The sequence below is a fragment of the Anneissia japonica genome, unplaced genomic scaffold, assembly GCF_011630105.1.
Source record: "Anneissia japonica isolate Jap-2015-1 unplaced genomic scaffold, ASM1163010v1 scaffold7586_len110223_cov112, whole genome shotgun sequence".
NCBI classification, from domain to species: Eukaryota; Metazoa; Echinodermata; class Crinoidea; order Comatulida; family Comatulidae; genus Anneissia; species Anneissia japonica.
Window position 1 is genome coordinate 42,095 of NW_022730785.1, and position 16,145 is coordinate 58,239.

The 16,145-nt window shown below is 32.5% G+C and overlaps 1 protein-coding gene across 1 annotated transcript; it reads right to left on the reverse strand.

Annotated features, from left to right (window-relative positions):
- Positions 1–639: 639 nt before the first annotated feature.
- LOC117115013 (monocarboxylate transporter 11-like) lies at positions 640–14,002 on the reverse strand. Its single transcript, XM_033258644.1, has 3 exons — positions 13,617–14,002; positions 13,095–13,235; positions 640–752 (listed from the first exon to the last, which is right to left on the reverse strand). The coding sequence occupies exons 1-3, from the start codon at positions 13,792–13,794 to the stop codon at positions 640–642; spliced, it is 432 nt and encodes a 143-aa protein (XP_033114535.1). The 5' UTR covers positions 13,795–14,002.
- Between the last annotated feature and the right edge of the window lie 2,143 nt (positions 14,003–16,145).

Genomic DNA, 16,145 nt, shown 5'->3' on the forward strand with positions numbered 1-16,145 from the left:
AGATGTGTATAAGAGATCGGCATACGTCTATAAAGGATTAATGATAATGTACAAATAAACAGTGATAAGGGTGAACAATGAATGAGCAAGTGGTGGACTGTGGGAAAGCATTACTATAGTTAATGCATGGGGGAATTAATTCACCCATGGTTAATGGATAAGCTAAACATAAGGCATAACTAAAATCAAGAACAGGAAGCGGCTATGAAAAAAAAATTTAAATATATAAAATTATACAAAGCAATATTGTAAATTAAATAAATGTGGGCCTATAAAAGTATTGAAAGGCAAATAAAACATAGTAATAATGATGGAAGCAGGAAGCCAAAATGATATAGGCCTATGTAGTATTGTATAAGGCATATAATTTATATAGATATAGTGCATTTTGAAAAAATGAAACAGATAAGTTCTACAATAGTATAAGCTAGAGTGAAAATACCAACAATAATATATAATAATAGGCCTAACAGAATAATAATAATAAAACCAGAATAAATAAGATTGAGCCACACAACCGTTAGGCCACACTGCTTCCACAGAAACTTTTGATAATGATTCAGTTTACTTTTAGTTTATAATATATTTTAACGGATTCTGTTTATTGCTCATTTATGGGCGTCAGTCTCCGTATAATTATTACTTCTTTTGACAAATAGCAGTAAAGAGAATTTTGAATGCTCCGACTGTAGTGACTACAAATAAAAACAGTTCTGAAGCCCAGTATGCTCCTGTTGTATCACGAAGAAATCCTGAAAAAATAAACAAAATATACAAGATAAAAGATACAAGATACAAGATTCTTTTATTGTCACTGGTACATAAAATACAAGTAAAATTCTTCTTCCCGATGCATATATGCAGTACTCTGATTAATATGCTGTGGTTATGACAATATTAAGCTGTGGTTATGACAATATTAAGCAATATGTTGTTTATTTATTTATATATTCACAATATTTAACCAGAATAGCCCAATCACTCAAAAAGACTGGGTCCCTTGGGGCCCTGGGAAATACAATGACAAAAAGAAAACATAAACAAGTAAAACACAAAGCAGTAAAAAATACAATTACAAAAATAAAAAATCAAATATTGCTGACTTTAAGTTACTTTTAAAAATATTTAAAAAATTTGTTGAGGGTTATCAAAAAAATATTAGCATGTTAAACCTTCCAACACATTTTATTGGGTGTGTACAGTAACTGGTGTGAACTGTATTATTCAGACAGAAATTTGGTGGATTAAGCACTCAGCATTTTTTACCGCCATCAAGGAGATTAAGGGTATTTTCACACACACACACAGCGTAAGGCTAGCGTAGCTGCTGCAGCTTACACCGGCGTAAGCTAGTCTACACATTAAAATTCCAATGTGTCCACACAAACGGCGTTTGCTACATTAATTCTGCCGTTAAAATAGTAATATAGGCCTATGGGAAGCTTTCAGTTTTAAATACCGTAATGTGCGGGTGCTTAACTGTAGTAAGATATATCTACAGTGAATTGTTGTAAGTGAGCTTATATGATTACTGTATTTTAAATGAACAATTTTACTTCTGATTTTTTAGCTAACATTGTGGAACAATTATTGGTATTGTGGTTTTTTTTATAGACAGTCTAAATAGATTAACCATTTCAATTATAGAGAGCACCAGACCAGTCATTAAAGCATCACTGGTGTTAGCTCCGTGGCGTTCACTAATCTGGGATCTGCAGGTAGTGTTAATGACGCCACGGAGGTGGCATTATGCGTGGCGTTAATAACGCCACTGCCTAGTTCACACACAAAAGCATATTTTTTTGTTGACTGTCTGTCTGAAGGATTAAGCAAAAATTATTAAATTAATCGTCATAAAATTTAATGGAGTGGTAAATTTTGTTTTAGAAAGAGATAAGATCAAGTTCACAGAAGTTCAAAGAAATTTCTAAAAGTTACCCCATGAGTATAAAAAAGATAGAATGGCCATAAACAACCTGCATGTATTATTTGGTATTTAGGCAAAGGTTGGAGATACAGTATGCACACTATAGATTGACTGATAAATAGTATTATGGACTAAACATAAAATAATATCAAGAATTTTAACATGATATTCCAGCTGCCACATTCCCAGAAACACAATAGAGAAATATGCAATTAAAAATAAAAAAGATGAAGAAATAGTTTCATCCGGTTTGAATATACTGTAATATTGTAAATAAAATTGGTTTTTCCTAAACCACAACAAGAACACCTTCCAATATGTCCAAAAAATATTATTTTGTTATATTAGATACAAGTGCTTGTATCTTGTATTAGACTTATTTTACAAAAAGAAAAAGGGAGGAAATATGGAAGGTTTTTTCTTCAAAAATCATTAGGATATGCACCAAGTTGAAGTACAAAAAGAAAAAAAGTGCTAGGATGATGTTCATAGCTGAAATATGTTCCCTCATTTTATAGATATTTAGACAAAGCCATTTTATTTGACGTTTCGCTTTTATTAAAAGGGACCTAGAAAGATTTTTTTTTCTAGAGGGGGTTTTTGATATGACATTAATAATAGAATCCTTAAAAATCATTTTTTGGCAATTGTTTATTAAGTTATTGGCCATTATACATTTTTACCCCTTTACCGGCATGACGTCACTGTAAGGTAATGTAACCAAAGATCTTATAAATAGCACCGCCTAGGGTATTCACCGCGTGCAATATTTGCGTGCATGCATAACCATGGCTGTAACTTCTTTTTTTTTGACAACCGTTGCATATCAAGTCTTATGCATAATCAGTACATCGGCCTAAAATTAAGTGAGACTGTACACGTAAGCTTGTAATGGCCGAACATAAGCTAAAGATGTTTTTATTTGAACCAGAAAGACATAAAGATAACCTTTAAATCGAAGAAGCACATGATGACCATTCAAAAGTAGATGAGGAGGTGGAAAATATGCTCAATAATTTTAACTTTTGCGTTTGTGGCCAATGTCAGCTAATGCCTACGATAGAAGAATACTGTGTTGTAGGAAAGAAGATGTTTTTACGCTAAAACGGACAAAAACTCTTCTGCTTGTATTTCGAATACAGGGACATTTAAGAGTGCATGTATGGATACTGAAATTTTATAAATTATCATGGTAATCCAAATGTTGACAATGCCATTTTCTTCAGCATCACACTTTTATTGGCTTTTATAAAGTTAGAAGAACAGACAGGGTCAGTAATGCGGATCTATACAGTAAATCAAACGAAATTGAACTATCAATTGAAATTTAAAAGAAAACTTAAAAATTGACTAGGACACATGCTACAACTACCACTGTACCAGAACAGACACCAGGAGAGTAGAGTTGAATCGCTTAGTGGTTATTATGCTTGTCTTCCAGTCTGGGGTCCTGGGTTCCATTTTAGTGTTGCTGGATTTTTTTCTCACGACCAAAAAAAAACTCCACTTCCTCATATTGAGATTTAGTTTGTGTAAAGCATTGCGTGTGTGTGTTTGTCTTGTGAAAAAGGATTGTCACCTACAAGTAGAGCAGTGATATATTTGCTATTGACAGTCATTGGTGCATGTGCTGTGTGCCTAACTAAATAAAGTAAAAGATACCCTTAAAGAACATTGAGGAAAGCAAAAGGAAGAAGAGGAAGACACGCAATGTAATAATTTGATGTAGTGATCAGTGATAGATTTATATGTAGTGGGCCCAGCCTTCCCGGGCCGGCCAGCTTTTTAAAATTATTTTTAAAAATGGATAAAAAAGAAAATTAAATTAAAGTCTGAGAGTGGTATTCCCGGCCACCTTGAGGTGTCAAAATAATAAATTTATGAAAGTGCCTCCATGGGCCACCTCTATTCCAAATTCCTTGATCTGCAACTGGAGATAATTTGTAGAATTGAATATAGTATATCGTTTGACTTTTTGTGACTTATAACTTTAGGTGCATTTAAATTCAGTACTTTTAATAATTTTAAAATCTTCCAAAGCTGTAGACCAAAAAGTGGATTGCAGTGATAGAAGAAACCTGTACAATAAAAAAATGATTAAAAAAATATGGTAGATGAGTGCTTTTGGTGGCCAAGATAGATAATTTATATAATTGCTATTTTAACTATCAAAATGTCTGCTCCTACAGGACCTGATATAGCCTCCGAAATCAGTGGTGGTACTAGTAGTTGTCCTACTTTGTACTAAGTGGTCCAACAGGAGATAGGGTCGTGAAGTAAAGCCTTGGTAGAAATTCAGTTGCTAATCCTGCTGCTGCCTTAAGAAAATGCCAATCTTCATGCCATTTTATGTCCTGAGATGTTTAGAATCAAAAATTTTAAAGAGAAAAAAATAATTTTGTTTTGGTAGGAGATGTACTTTTTGCCACTGTCTTTGATTTAAACACTTTACAGAAAATGCTGTAGCACCCTGAAATATACTTGGTTTACCCATTATACAAATTATGTTTTTTTTTATATTCAACAAAATAAAAGTGAAACTACCTGATTTATAGGAGTTGCTAGTGTTGAGCCGATGCCTCTTATCAGCGTACGTATTGAAAATACCAAAGTAAAATAGCGCTGAAAGTACATATCTAAAATATAATAACTTGAAAAATTGGCCAAACATGCTGCATATCCTGAAATTAGAATTTTTCAAGATTATCACACCTTTAAAAATGTTGTTTTATTGAATTTTATTAAAATCATAATATTCAAAAAAAAAAAAAAATAGAGCGCACTTCGAGGGTATATACCTCCGCCAAACAATCCTTCCCTGTATATAGCATTCTCCCTTTGAAAAAAGTATAATTAAAACATTTATATCTTAACCTTCACCGGGATTCAAAACCGGGACCTGTCGCTTACAAATCGAACGTCATACCATCTAGACCACGAATGCGTTCTAGAAAGTTTCATTCAGATCCGTTGATCAGTTTTTGAGATATTTAAGTCAGGGACATTCCGTTTTAAGGGTTTCCACACGCGTGCACCCTTCTCTGGAACGTCACCAAATGGAATGTTTTCTTCCCTGGCCATGACAAACTATTCCAGAAAGGTTTTCAGATGCATTTGTCATTTTTTAGATATCTAGGTCTGATAAATTCCCTTTAACTGATCCTCAAACCACATTCTACTCCGGATAATCACCAAACTTCTAAGAAGTTTTACAGTATTCAGCTCCATTGATGAGTTTTTGAGATATTCACATCTGGGGCGTTTGCACTTTATATGACCCCCAAATCTAGATAGTAACCAAAATGTAATCAGTTCTTTCTTGTAGCTTGGTTAATTCTTCCAGAAAGTTTCATTTAGATCCATTTTTGATCGGATATTAATATATTCATGTCTGGGACGTTAGCACTTTAAATAATCTCCCAAATTCACACCCGAATCTGGATTGTCACTAAAAACGTAATAATGACTTTCAGAAAGTTTCATACAGATCATTATCAGTTTTTGAGATATCTAGTGCGGAGTTTTTTTTTTCTTTAAATGGTCTGACGCATGTATACCTGAACATGTAGGTACAGTAGATCGCTAACAAACATACAAACACACACAAACAAATCAAGCGGAAAATAACCTCTTTCGGGAGGTAATGACAAAGTTAGCCACTGAACAACTTGTAAAAAAATTAATCTCTAAAATCTGAATTTCTACAGTATGCTCCAAATTATTTCCAGCATTTTCAAAAATGGCAATGTCATAACCAGACTCTTACTATTTATTATCGATGAAAATTTTTCATGGAATAAGCAAAGTGATAATGTAAAACTAAAGTTCAGCCGGGTTTGTGCTATTTGTAAAAGGACCTCTAAAATTTCTATCAAATGATCAGCAATCTCTTATGTACAAAACCATTATTGCTCCTTACTTTGAATAGGGCCTACTGTACTGTAATCTAGTGTGGGGTAGATCTACTCAAATTATTAAAAAAAAACAAATTACAAGTCTTACAAAATAGAGTGGCAAAAATAATTCTCAAAAAAAAAGAAGAAAAAAAGATGATTCAAGTACACAAGCCTTGCAGACCTTAAATTGGTAAATTTAGAAAACAAATTGTATAAAAATGAAGCAATAACCATGTATAAAATTTTTCATAACATGGCCCCATCTTATTTGACCGAACGCTTTACATTTAAGGAACAAAATTATTTAACCAGATAAAATGATGTCTTAATAGTTGATCGTCACATTGAATGTAAAACGAAAAGTTTTTTTTTCTCTTTCGTGGCGTAACCACCACATTTATTTCAACAATCTTCATTAAAAAGGAACAATACAATATTTCCTTTGTTTTCCAAGTTCTTTTCATTCCCTTCTTTTTTTTTTAAATATTCAATGACAACAGTACTATCAAATTATTATTATTATAATCAGTTTTAACCACAGAAAACATCAATAGTAAATATTGATAAAAAAAACCAAAGTGTATGTATATATATATATACACATACATACACATATATACATATATATATATATATATACATACATATATACATACATACATACATACATACACAAACACACACATATACATACACACAAAAATATTTGTATATATATACACACACACACCTACATAAAGATATATATACCCATTTACATATATATACATACATACATACACACAAATACACATACACATATATACATACAGGTACACACACAAACATCAATATATATACACATACATACGCAATCAAAACACATACGTATCTATATATACATACATACACATACATAAACATATATCCCATATATCAATTTTTATTCCAAATTTCGTTCATTCAACTAATAATTACATAGCTGAAATTAAGGAGGTAACCGTAATTGTGATACTACAATCAGTTTTCTTATATTTTGTTTTAACAGTTAAACATTTCATCATACATTTACCACATGTCGATTTACTAGGCCTATATCTTTAATATTCTTATGAATGTATTCCTTTTATTTTTATGAAAAGAAATACATTCACACATAAATAAAATATCTTTATTGTGTAATGGTAATTTTTAAAATGTCATATCATTTATCTCAAATGTAATTCATTCATTAACAGAGTATTGATTGAACTAAAGTTCCACTTTTTCAGAGATTTCAGAATTTTTGCTTTATACAAGCAGAATGAACCTAGAGTAATGAAATTATTTATATACTGTTTATTTGTTTCAGTTATAACATTATCAAATGTTATATTTACTGATGTGATTAATCTATTAATTGATTCCCATACAATTTGGGCATTTACACATTCATAGAGTAAATGTTTTTCATCTTCAACTTTATTACATAAAACGCATTTATCAGTATTTATGACGTTCCACTTGTAAAGTCTTTTATTTGTTGGTAGAATTCCATGTAGTAATCTAAAATTAATGTGTGCGAGCTTCCTTTCTTTTGTTTTGATGACCCTTTTTATCCAAATGTTTTCCCATGCAACTTTTTTATTTAATATCATTTCTCAATTTAGTTGCACTGTAGATGGAAATGTGCATTTGTTTTTAATTATACTTTTATATATGTCTTTGGTTTTTAATTTGCTTATTATAATAAGGGTGTTATTATCTATATTGGTAGCGGGAGCAGTGTCCGGATTTTGATTTTTTATTATGCTTTTCCAATTACATGGGATCGCATTCTTTAGCATGGAAAATTCGGCTAACCAGTTTTGTTTTTTCTTAAGGTTTCTTACTAACGTATTTGTAGACAACAAATTATTTTTATTTAAGATATCTTTGATTTTCACAAAGCCAGAGTCAATCCAAGTTTAAAGTACAAAGGTTTGTTTTTTGAGACAACTAGATCATTTCCCCATAGGTTTTGTTCTATAATGTCATTAATTGATTTGGGAAGTTGTTTTGTCTTGTTAAAGACAGTTAAGGACTCTAACATTTCTTTATAAAAAGAAGGCAATTTATTTAAGATTGTACCTTTTGGATCATTTAAAATTGACATATTTAGGTAACATTCAACAGGACCAATTTTGGACAAATAAAAACGAAAAGTTTGTATTACCGTGGTGCTATTCTTTGGAACACACTTGGTGAATGTGTTAGAAATTAATCAAATGCTACAATATTTAAAACACTTTTGTAAAATTTGTGGTTTATGCTTCATTTTTCATGTCTCATATTTGTATATAATTTTGTCTTTATTGTGATATTTTATGTGTTATTATTTTTCATACTGTTATTTTACAATCTCAATGACAACACAACCTTGTAGAGTAACACCCATCGGGTGAGACAGGTCTTCCGTGTAAAAAGTGTTATTAATAATAATAAAACACAGATAATAATAATAAAAATAATAATAATAATAATAATAATAATAATAATAATAATAATAATAATAATAATAATAATAATAATAATAATAATAATAATAATAATAATAATAATAATTAGCACATCAGCTCGATTTTGTTTATTTGTTGGTATGAAAATCTTCGAAATATTCAAAGTCAAATATTGAATGAATGAAATTCTTGTTTATTTTTATATTTCCGCTAAACTGATTATTGTAAAATTCTTTCATTAATAGCTTGCAGTCTTATTTCCTTCTATAGTTTTACAAATATCAAAATTCTGCTACCTTTCTCAAATATTCAAGCAGTTATTAAATACTCCACAATATCATTGTATCAGTCCCGGGGTTAACGGTTAGCCGGCTATAATCGTGACGTCACTACTGGTCTATAATTATAGACCATTGCTATACCGCGGTCTAAGCAGTTAGCCGTCTTAAATTTTAAAGCCTACTCGGAGGAGGCTTAAAACGGTCTTAAATTATTTTCAACATGGCGTTACCGATACTAGGCAAGGCTCGTCAAAGACTCGAACGACGAATATTCCGTGATCGATCTCATCCGTTGCAGATCTATAACGATGAATAATTATATAGGAAATATAGATTTCTGCGTAGAGAAATTATTTGATTAACTGATTTAATTATTGATGATTTGAATCAGTCAAACAAGAATCATTCACATTGGTGCTGCACAACATATCTAGGGATCTGAAACTGCCAGATATAGATGAGGAGATAAACGAACAGCAATATCAGGTTAAGGAAGTGTACAATGGACCCGTGGCAGCTGATGGTAGAATAGTTCGAAATATGATTGCACAGGCTTTGAGATGATCAATATTGTACTAAAAGAATTACACCAATTTTATAAACTGTTATACCCTGTATTTTATTTTAATGTTTTTACGAATATTATTAATTACAGCATCGTATTATTTTAAATTAAATTAAAGGATATAATATCTGTTAAATATAGTTACTGAATAATATGTTTAAATTAAAATAATTATCATTAGGCCTAAGTTCGTTCGTCGTACATTAAACAATTATCGTATGTGCATAAGAAATGTTTACGAATTAATAAATATGAATAATATATAACTTTTTAAAAATTGATTAGTATTTCGAAATTTGCAGTGTGGATTCATTGCTCATTAATCACGTGTACTTGTGACACTAAAATTGCAATCTCCAATTGCAGCTTTTGCTGTTGCAATCTCAACATTTCTACTTCTCCCTTTAATTTCAGCTCTTGTTTTTCGCATTTGCTTATTTTAGCTTTCGCCAATTTAATTCCCCACTCCATGTATTCGTCTGTCATTTCTTCTGAATTTTGAGCCACACGTCGCTGCTTTGATTGGCTACTACTACTAATAGGCCTACTGTTACTACTGGAAGTAGTAGCGGTAGCAGTGACTGTAGTCTCTTGCTGCCAGATTGGTGAAGAACTATGCTGCCCTGCTCTGAGAAAAGGCATTAAGTAACAAAATCATAGTTTTGAGTAAATTAGCAAAACGCGTTTGAGTTTTTCCCAAGAAAAGTACAAATGATTTCAAATTTGTTAAACTATGGTTTGCTTAGATATATTATTAAAAAATTTGCCACATACTTTTCATTGATTAATTTTATAATTAAGGGGGCCAATATGGAGATAATGCCTTTTTTCAGAGTATTTATAACTATGAATATAGAAAAATACTTTTGAAATCGGGCATTATCTGCAAAAGTGTTTATAAACATGCATTAATTATTACTTTATTGAAATGTATGTATATGAAATTTAATCTATAGATTTATAACATATATTTTATAAAAATATTGCTTCAAAAACAAGTAAAAACTAATATTTAAAAATATTAAAATAGTTGAAATCGCAAAGTCTTCTATTTAATTTTTAAAAACCGAAGTATATGTATGAAATCCAAAGACATTATAAAATAAGGAATTTAATTGTGTACACGAGGAAAATGCGCAGAGGGGAGTGGGAAGGAGACGGTGTTGTGAGGGGTGGGGGTGAGGTAGGATAGAGTGATTGTTTTAAACGTATTTTATTTATGGTTCGGTAACTAGCATGCCATCATATTTTTAAATCTCTTCATCCTCTTAATTATCATCATCCACACCATCATCATCCTCATCATAATCATTACCATTTTCGATTGATAATGAGAATAGGCCTATCATAAAAATTAAATCGATCGACTAATAATAAAATAGACAAAGCATAATTTTATTGATAATAACTTGTTCATTAACAATAACATGTAGAAAAATATATATAAAAATGGTGTGCTAATTTTAAATATAAGATTAATTAATTTATATTTATTAAGTTATAATATACATTGCTACTGTTATCTTTACGATGATAATGATGCAATACAACATAGGTTATACAAATGAGTGCAAAACATTTTAAAAGATTTATTACAATGCTCCGACTTTTACAATTTTTTAAATAGTTTTACATTTTTTCTTTCACAATTGCATCACTCAATATCCCTTCCTCGAAGTGGAGCACAATCTCGGTGGCGAAAATTGTGTCTGTCCATTTTTGGTTTACCACTTTGTTGCCTGAAAGAGTAATAATAATGATGATAGTAACAATAACAGTGATAATATTAATAATAATAATAATAATAATAATAATAATAATAATAATAATAATAATAATAATAATAATAATAAACACAATACAAAACATACAATGTCGATAAAACAAAAAATAATACTACTAAATAATAATAATAATCTAAATTTAATACTTAATAGGTATGAAACATAATAAAATACAATATTGTACTTACTCTTCCAAAAGACTTCTAAGAAAGGTCTTGCGCTGTAACTTGCATCATTTCGGCAAAAGTATCTCATTAATCACAGAATTATAAATAAACTCCGTAAAATATAAAGCAGATAATGCACTTTCTCAGAGTATTCTTCGAAATAAAGCAGTTACTAACTAGGCATTATTTGATAAGAATTCCAAGCTAATTAGTTAGATATTCGTTATACTAGCATCTGATTGGTTACTTACTATCTGTCTTGCGTTAAGTCAAGCGTTCATTGCATGTATGTAAGGCTTCGCGCACATAATGCATTTTCTCAGAGTATTTATAGTGAAATTTGCAGATAATGCCCAATATTAAAATAAAATTTCATATTTCCAGACATATTTTTAGAAATTTGATAAAATAGGGTGATAGATTAGACATTCAGGAGTCACGTAAGCTAAAAATCTCAATTTTGAAAAAAATGTACTTAATGCCTTTTCTCAGAGCAGGGCAGTATGGTCGTCTTCCTCTATGGTAATACCGGTAGTTTATTATAATATAATTTTATTTGCAATTTTGATTAAATGATAATTTCGATATATAATGTAGGCCTAATTATAATTATGATGCAACATGGTATGTAATGTAATCCCTATTGGATATTTTACCGATTTCGTTAGCTTCAGAATTACCAATTCCGGTCTCACTCCCTGCAGTGATTCCTGCAAACATTTCCCCGTTGATTCTGCCAAACATGTTCGCTATCAAGTCAGATGTTGGGGAAAGGATATGGGAAGGTCCTCCTCCTGTTGTAGGATGCTTCACCTAGTATAAAATGAAAGTGAAATTGGGTTATGATACTGCTAATTAAAATCAACATTAATTAACGTTGATTATCCATCATTACAAGAAGGTCTTTTTTGTAAATTATTTATTTGACTACATACGCCTAATTATATACGCATACCTACTGTTCACCCTTAAAAATTAAATAATAAAAACTATATAAGATATTACCTTGCTTATATCCTTCTTGGCCTCTGCCAACAGATTCTTCCATTTCTTTTTTATTTCTTCGCGAGTTCGATTTACCATTGGATTCACTGCATTTACATTTCGCAGGACAATATCCCACCGTTTTCTCTTTTCTTCTAGCGTTACGTTTGCGCTAAATTGCGAAAGTAATATCTCTTTCGATTGATTGAAGTACTCAATCAAAGCAAACTTCTCTGCCTCTGTAAAAGCGGGTCTTCGTTTGTTGTTTACATTCATCTTTACATGTGCATATGTTTAATTCAAGAACCGAGCAAGCGTGACGTGAAGAAACACCTTATTTAATATTCATTATGTGTAACAGCGCCATCAATTTTATGTTACCAGGGAGTGCTTGTTTGCGTTTCAATACTCAACGGGGTCTAAACGAAGACAGTTTTATAGCAATGGTCTTAGCGGAGTGACTTTAGTAAGACCGTCTAAGTGATAAAGCCGGCTTTATTCGAGAAGTTAAGACTACTAGTTAAGACCGTTTTATCGCAATCCGCCCCTGGAGTTAAGACCCTTTAGACTAAGATATAACGGCTGCTTTCCCTACATTTCATACAGACCTTTTGAAATTCACTCTCTCACTCTGCTCCTTCCCTGTTCTTTGTATTTTCAAAATTCAACAATCTTTATAGTTAAATAAAAACATACTTTTATGACAACCTTCATTGGTTGACTGTGCCTTTTCATTCATTTTTAAATACAAAAATTAATTTGTGGTTAATTTCATTGCTATTGACAGGAAATGCATTCTCCTACTATTCAGAACATACTTTTGCCACACACTTTTGAGTCTAAATGTTAATCAGATTTCTTCTAGGCTCTCCCCAAATATATTTCTTAGGAATTTAATCTAACTGTTTCCCTAAAACGCCCGGTAGACTAGCATTAGCCTGTCGGTTGAAACCCTCTAACATGCGTTCTCCAAGCAGCACTATCTTCAATGTAATAAATATTGGAAAAAAAGGTTGAAATAGAAATTGACTTACCAATAAGTACACATGCTATGATTAGTTGATTGAAATTTGATGAAAAATAAATTAAAAGAGATCCGGACATCATTGTTACAGTGCTAAAAATAGTAACAAGTCGACAAGAAAACCTCTCCATCAAGAAGGCAGCAAATGGGCCTAAATAAATATTAAACAAATAGTAAAGCCGGTTTTCCACTAGGTGAAATTTATTCGCGCAAATCATAGCGTCGTTCATGCGCATTTCTACTGGAGTTTTCGCTTCAGGGAAATTAGTAGTTCAAACTGTTTCTACTTTTTGCGAAGGGAAAAATGTGAGCAACCAATCAGAGCTCAGGAACCCAACTGACACCTTTGATTTCTACAAATAAAATCGTCTAGTGGAAAACTGGCTTTACTTAACATTCGGTAATGAATGTAATTATAGACGTGCTTACAGTATTTTATTGAAACTTTGATAAGGAAAGGAACTTCACGGAGGATCTGATCCTGGCTAACACCAGTTTAAGCCAACTGAGCTAAAAAAAGATAATGATTTACCTAGTAACTTCTTCAGAACAGGAATTAATGATAGAGCCAATGCAACTCTCTCAGCAGATTCTTCAAAGTAGTCAATCATATAAGGATAGTAAAGTCCAGGACTTTTGTCTACAATATTTATGATAAATATTACTGAAAAACTTGCCATGGCAACAATATAAGCCCAGCCTTCATCCATTTGAAAAGCAATAATGTTAAAATAATAATCAAGTTGCTGATTGGTAACAGTCACATACAGTAACAGTCCAGTTCAGAAAACATTTTTGCAGAAAGGCAAAATAAATTGTTGAATCTTGAATAATTTTAAGTGCTGGTGATATGCAACTTGATATGGCAACAATATAAGCCAGCTCCTTCCCTTTTAAATGCTGTAATGTTAAATTAATAATCACGTTGCTGATGAGAGCATGTGCGGTGCAGGAACACAAAATCCACCAGAATGAAAGAACAAAAACATAAAAGGTGCTGTACAGTGCTACTATAATTTGCTACAACTTGGAGATAGCATTATTTGCCATTCCTCCTTTGAAATATTCAAGAGTGGGGGCTATAACCAAGGGTGCTGGTAGGATGTTCCAAATTCTGATGGTACTGGGGAAAAATGCATGTCGGTATACTAGTAAAGTTGCTGGTGGAATGATGAACCTTAGGTTGTGTCCTCTAGTGCGGGTAGTTTAGTGGAATATAGGAATGCGGTGGAACATCAACTAGTGAGTTGAGTACCCTGTTTACCATTATGAATTTCCTGGCATTTCTGCGATGATGGAGAGGAGGTCAATTGAGCTGTGCGATCATGCTTGTGACGCTGCTGGTCCTGTGATAATCCCCAGTGGAGGCATCATAAGGTGGTTTAAGTGTTCACTTAATGAATTAACATCTATTTTAATCGTCTGCTCTATTCCACAAATGATTCTTCTTTTTAGTAGGTCGTTGGTGCCGTACCCTAGTATCAGAGTCAATAAGTACTGCCTCATGATCACTCATCCCTGGATTTACTTTGCATTTACTCAAAAAGGCTGGTCTATTTATGGAAAATAGGTCTAGGATATTATTGTCGTGAGTTGTTTCGTCGACCAGTTCGAGGCCAATGTTGTTGATAGCATCCAGGAAGATTTTGTTATTCGCTTTCCGGTAGTGATGACCGGTAATAGAATTATCGATCCAATTAATGTTTGGTAGGTTCATGTCACCAGCGACCCAGATTGTAGACGACGGATTTTCACTGGCTATCGTTTCAATTCATTGAACTGTCTTGGCAGCATATTCCACATTATTATTAGTCGGCCTATACATTGCACACACAATGGTTGGTTGTTGATACTTTTAACTTCAATTTTTACAGCCACAAGTTCCCCAGAATTTTCAGTTGGAATATGTTGACAGGTAAGAATTTATTGGGATGATTACACCACCATAGCCATCGGACCTATCTTGCCTTATGGTTTCGAAACCAGGTGGTATGACTTGCTACTTTGGATACTCAGAGACAACCAAGTTTCGCATCCTACGATAATATCTGGGTTACTATAGTCTAAAAGGTTCCAAAAGATCTTTTTTTGGCATTTAGACTTTGGAAATTAATCACAAGAACCCTCAGTGAGCCTTTATTTTTTACCTTTGGTTCTGCTGGTTGACGATCATTGACTGGAAAAGAGGCAAATGTAGGTGATCCAATATCACTGTCCACTGATAACTGTCAATTGACAAGCATAAGTTGGAAAAGGCTTAAAAACTATTTTGGGTATCGACAGTAGGTGTATCGAACAAATTGATTGAGTAATTTGGCATATCACATGCAGTGCATGTCCAGCACGCACTGGAACTAACCAAGGGAGGATTTGTGGGGGGGGGGGGTGGCCGGCCCTGCCCCCTCACCTTTTGAGAGGTAAAAAAAGGGAAAAGAAAGAAAAAAAATGATAGCCCAGAACACCTCAAATGTTATTTTCGGGCATCTAGAACACAGAAATTTCACAGGGCCTCCCCCAGATCCCCTAGAACAGTGGTGTCCATTTTCTCCCCCCTCCCTTTTGGACATCTCTGGATCCGCCCCTGCTAACAATATCATTGTATACAGAATTTGTTATTCCCATGCATCTTGCTGTTGATGGATGACCCATACCCTCTGGGGCCTGGATTCAATTCAATGTCGGAAGATTGCAGAATAAAGACAACATATTATAGTAAAGTATCGTCCACTTGTTTCCCTTTTGTGTGTTACGATAAACTTCCTTTTTTCCATGAATAAGTAATTTACTACGTGCTAGGAAGGAGGCTTGAAGATAACACATGGTATTATATTGGATTGGTTGGGTGAGATTCAGGACTGGGAACCATGATTTAACGATGAACTGGTTAGGTGCAATGCGCTTGTCGCAGTATACAGCTTTAACGACACAGGATCAACTATGAAGGCCGATGAAATTCCAATAACTGCAACAATCATGGCCATGAAAATTTGTGTAAACATGATTGCATTAAACACCACTGACCTAAATAGCAGTAGAAAAGTATTCCATTTGGAATGATCAA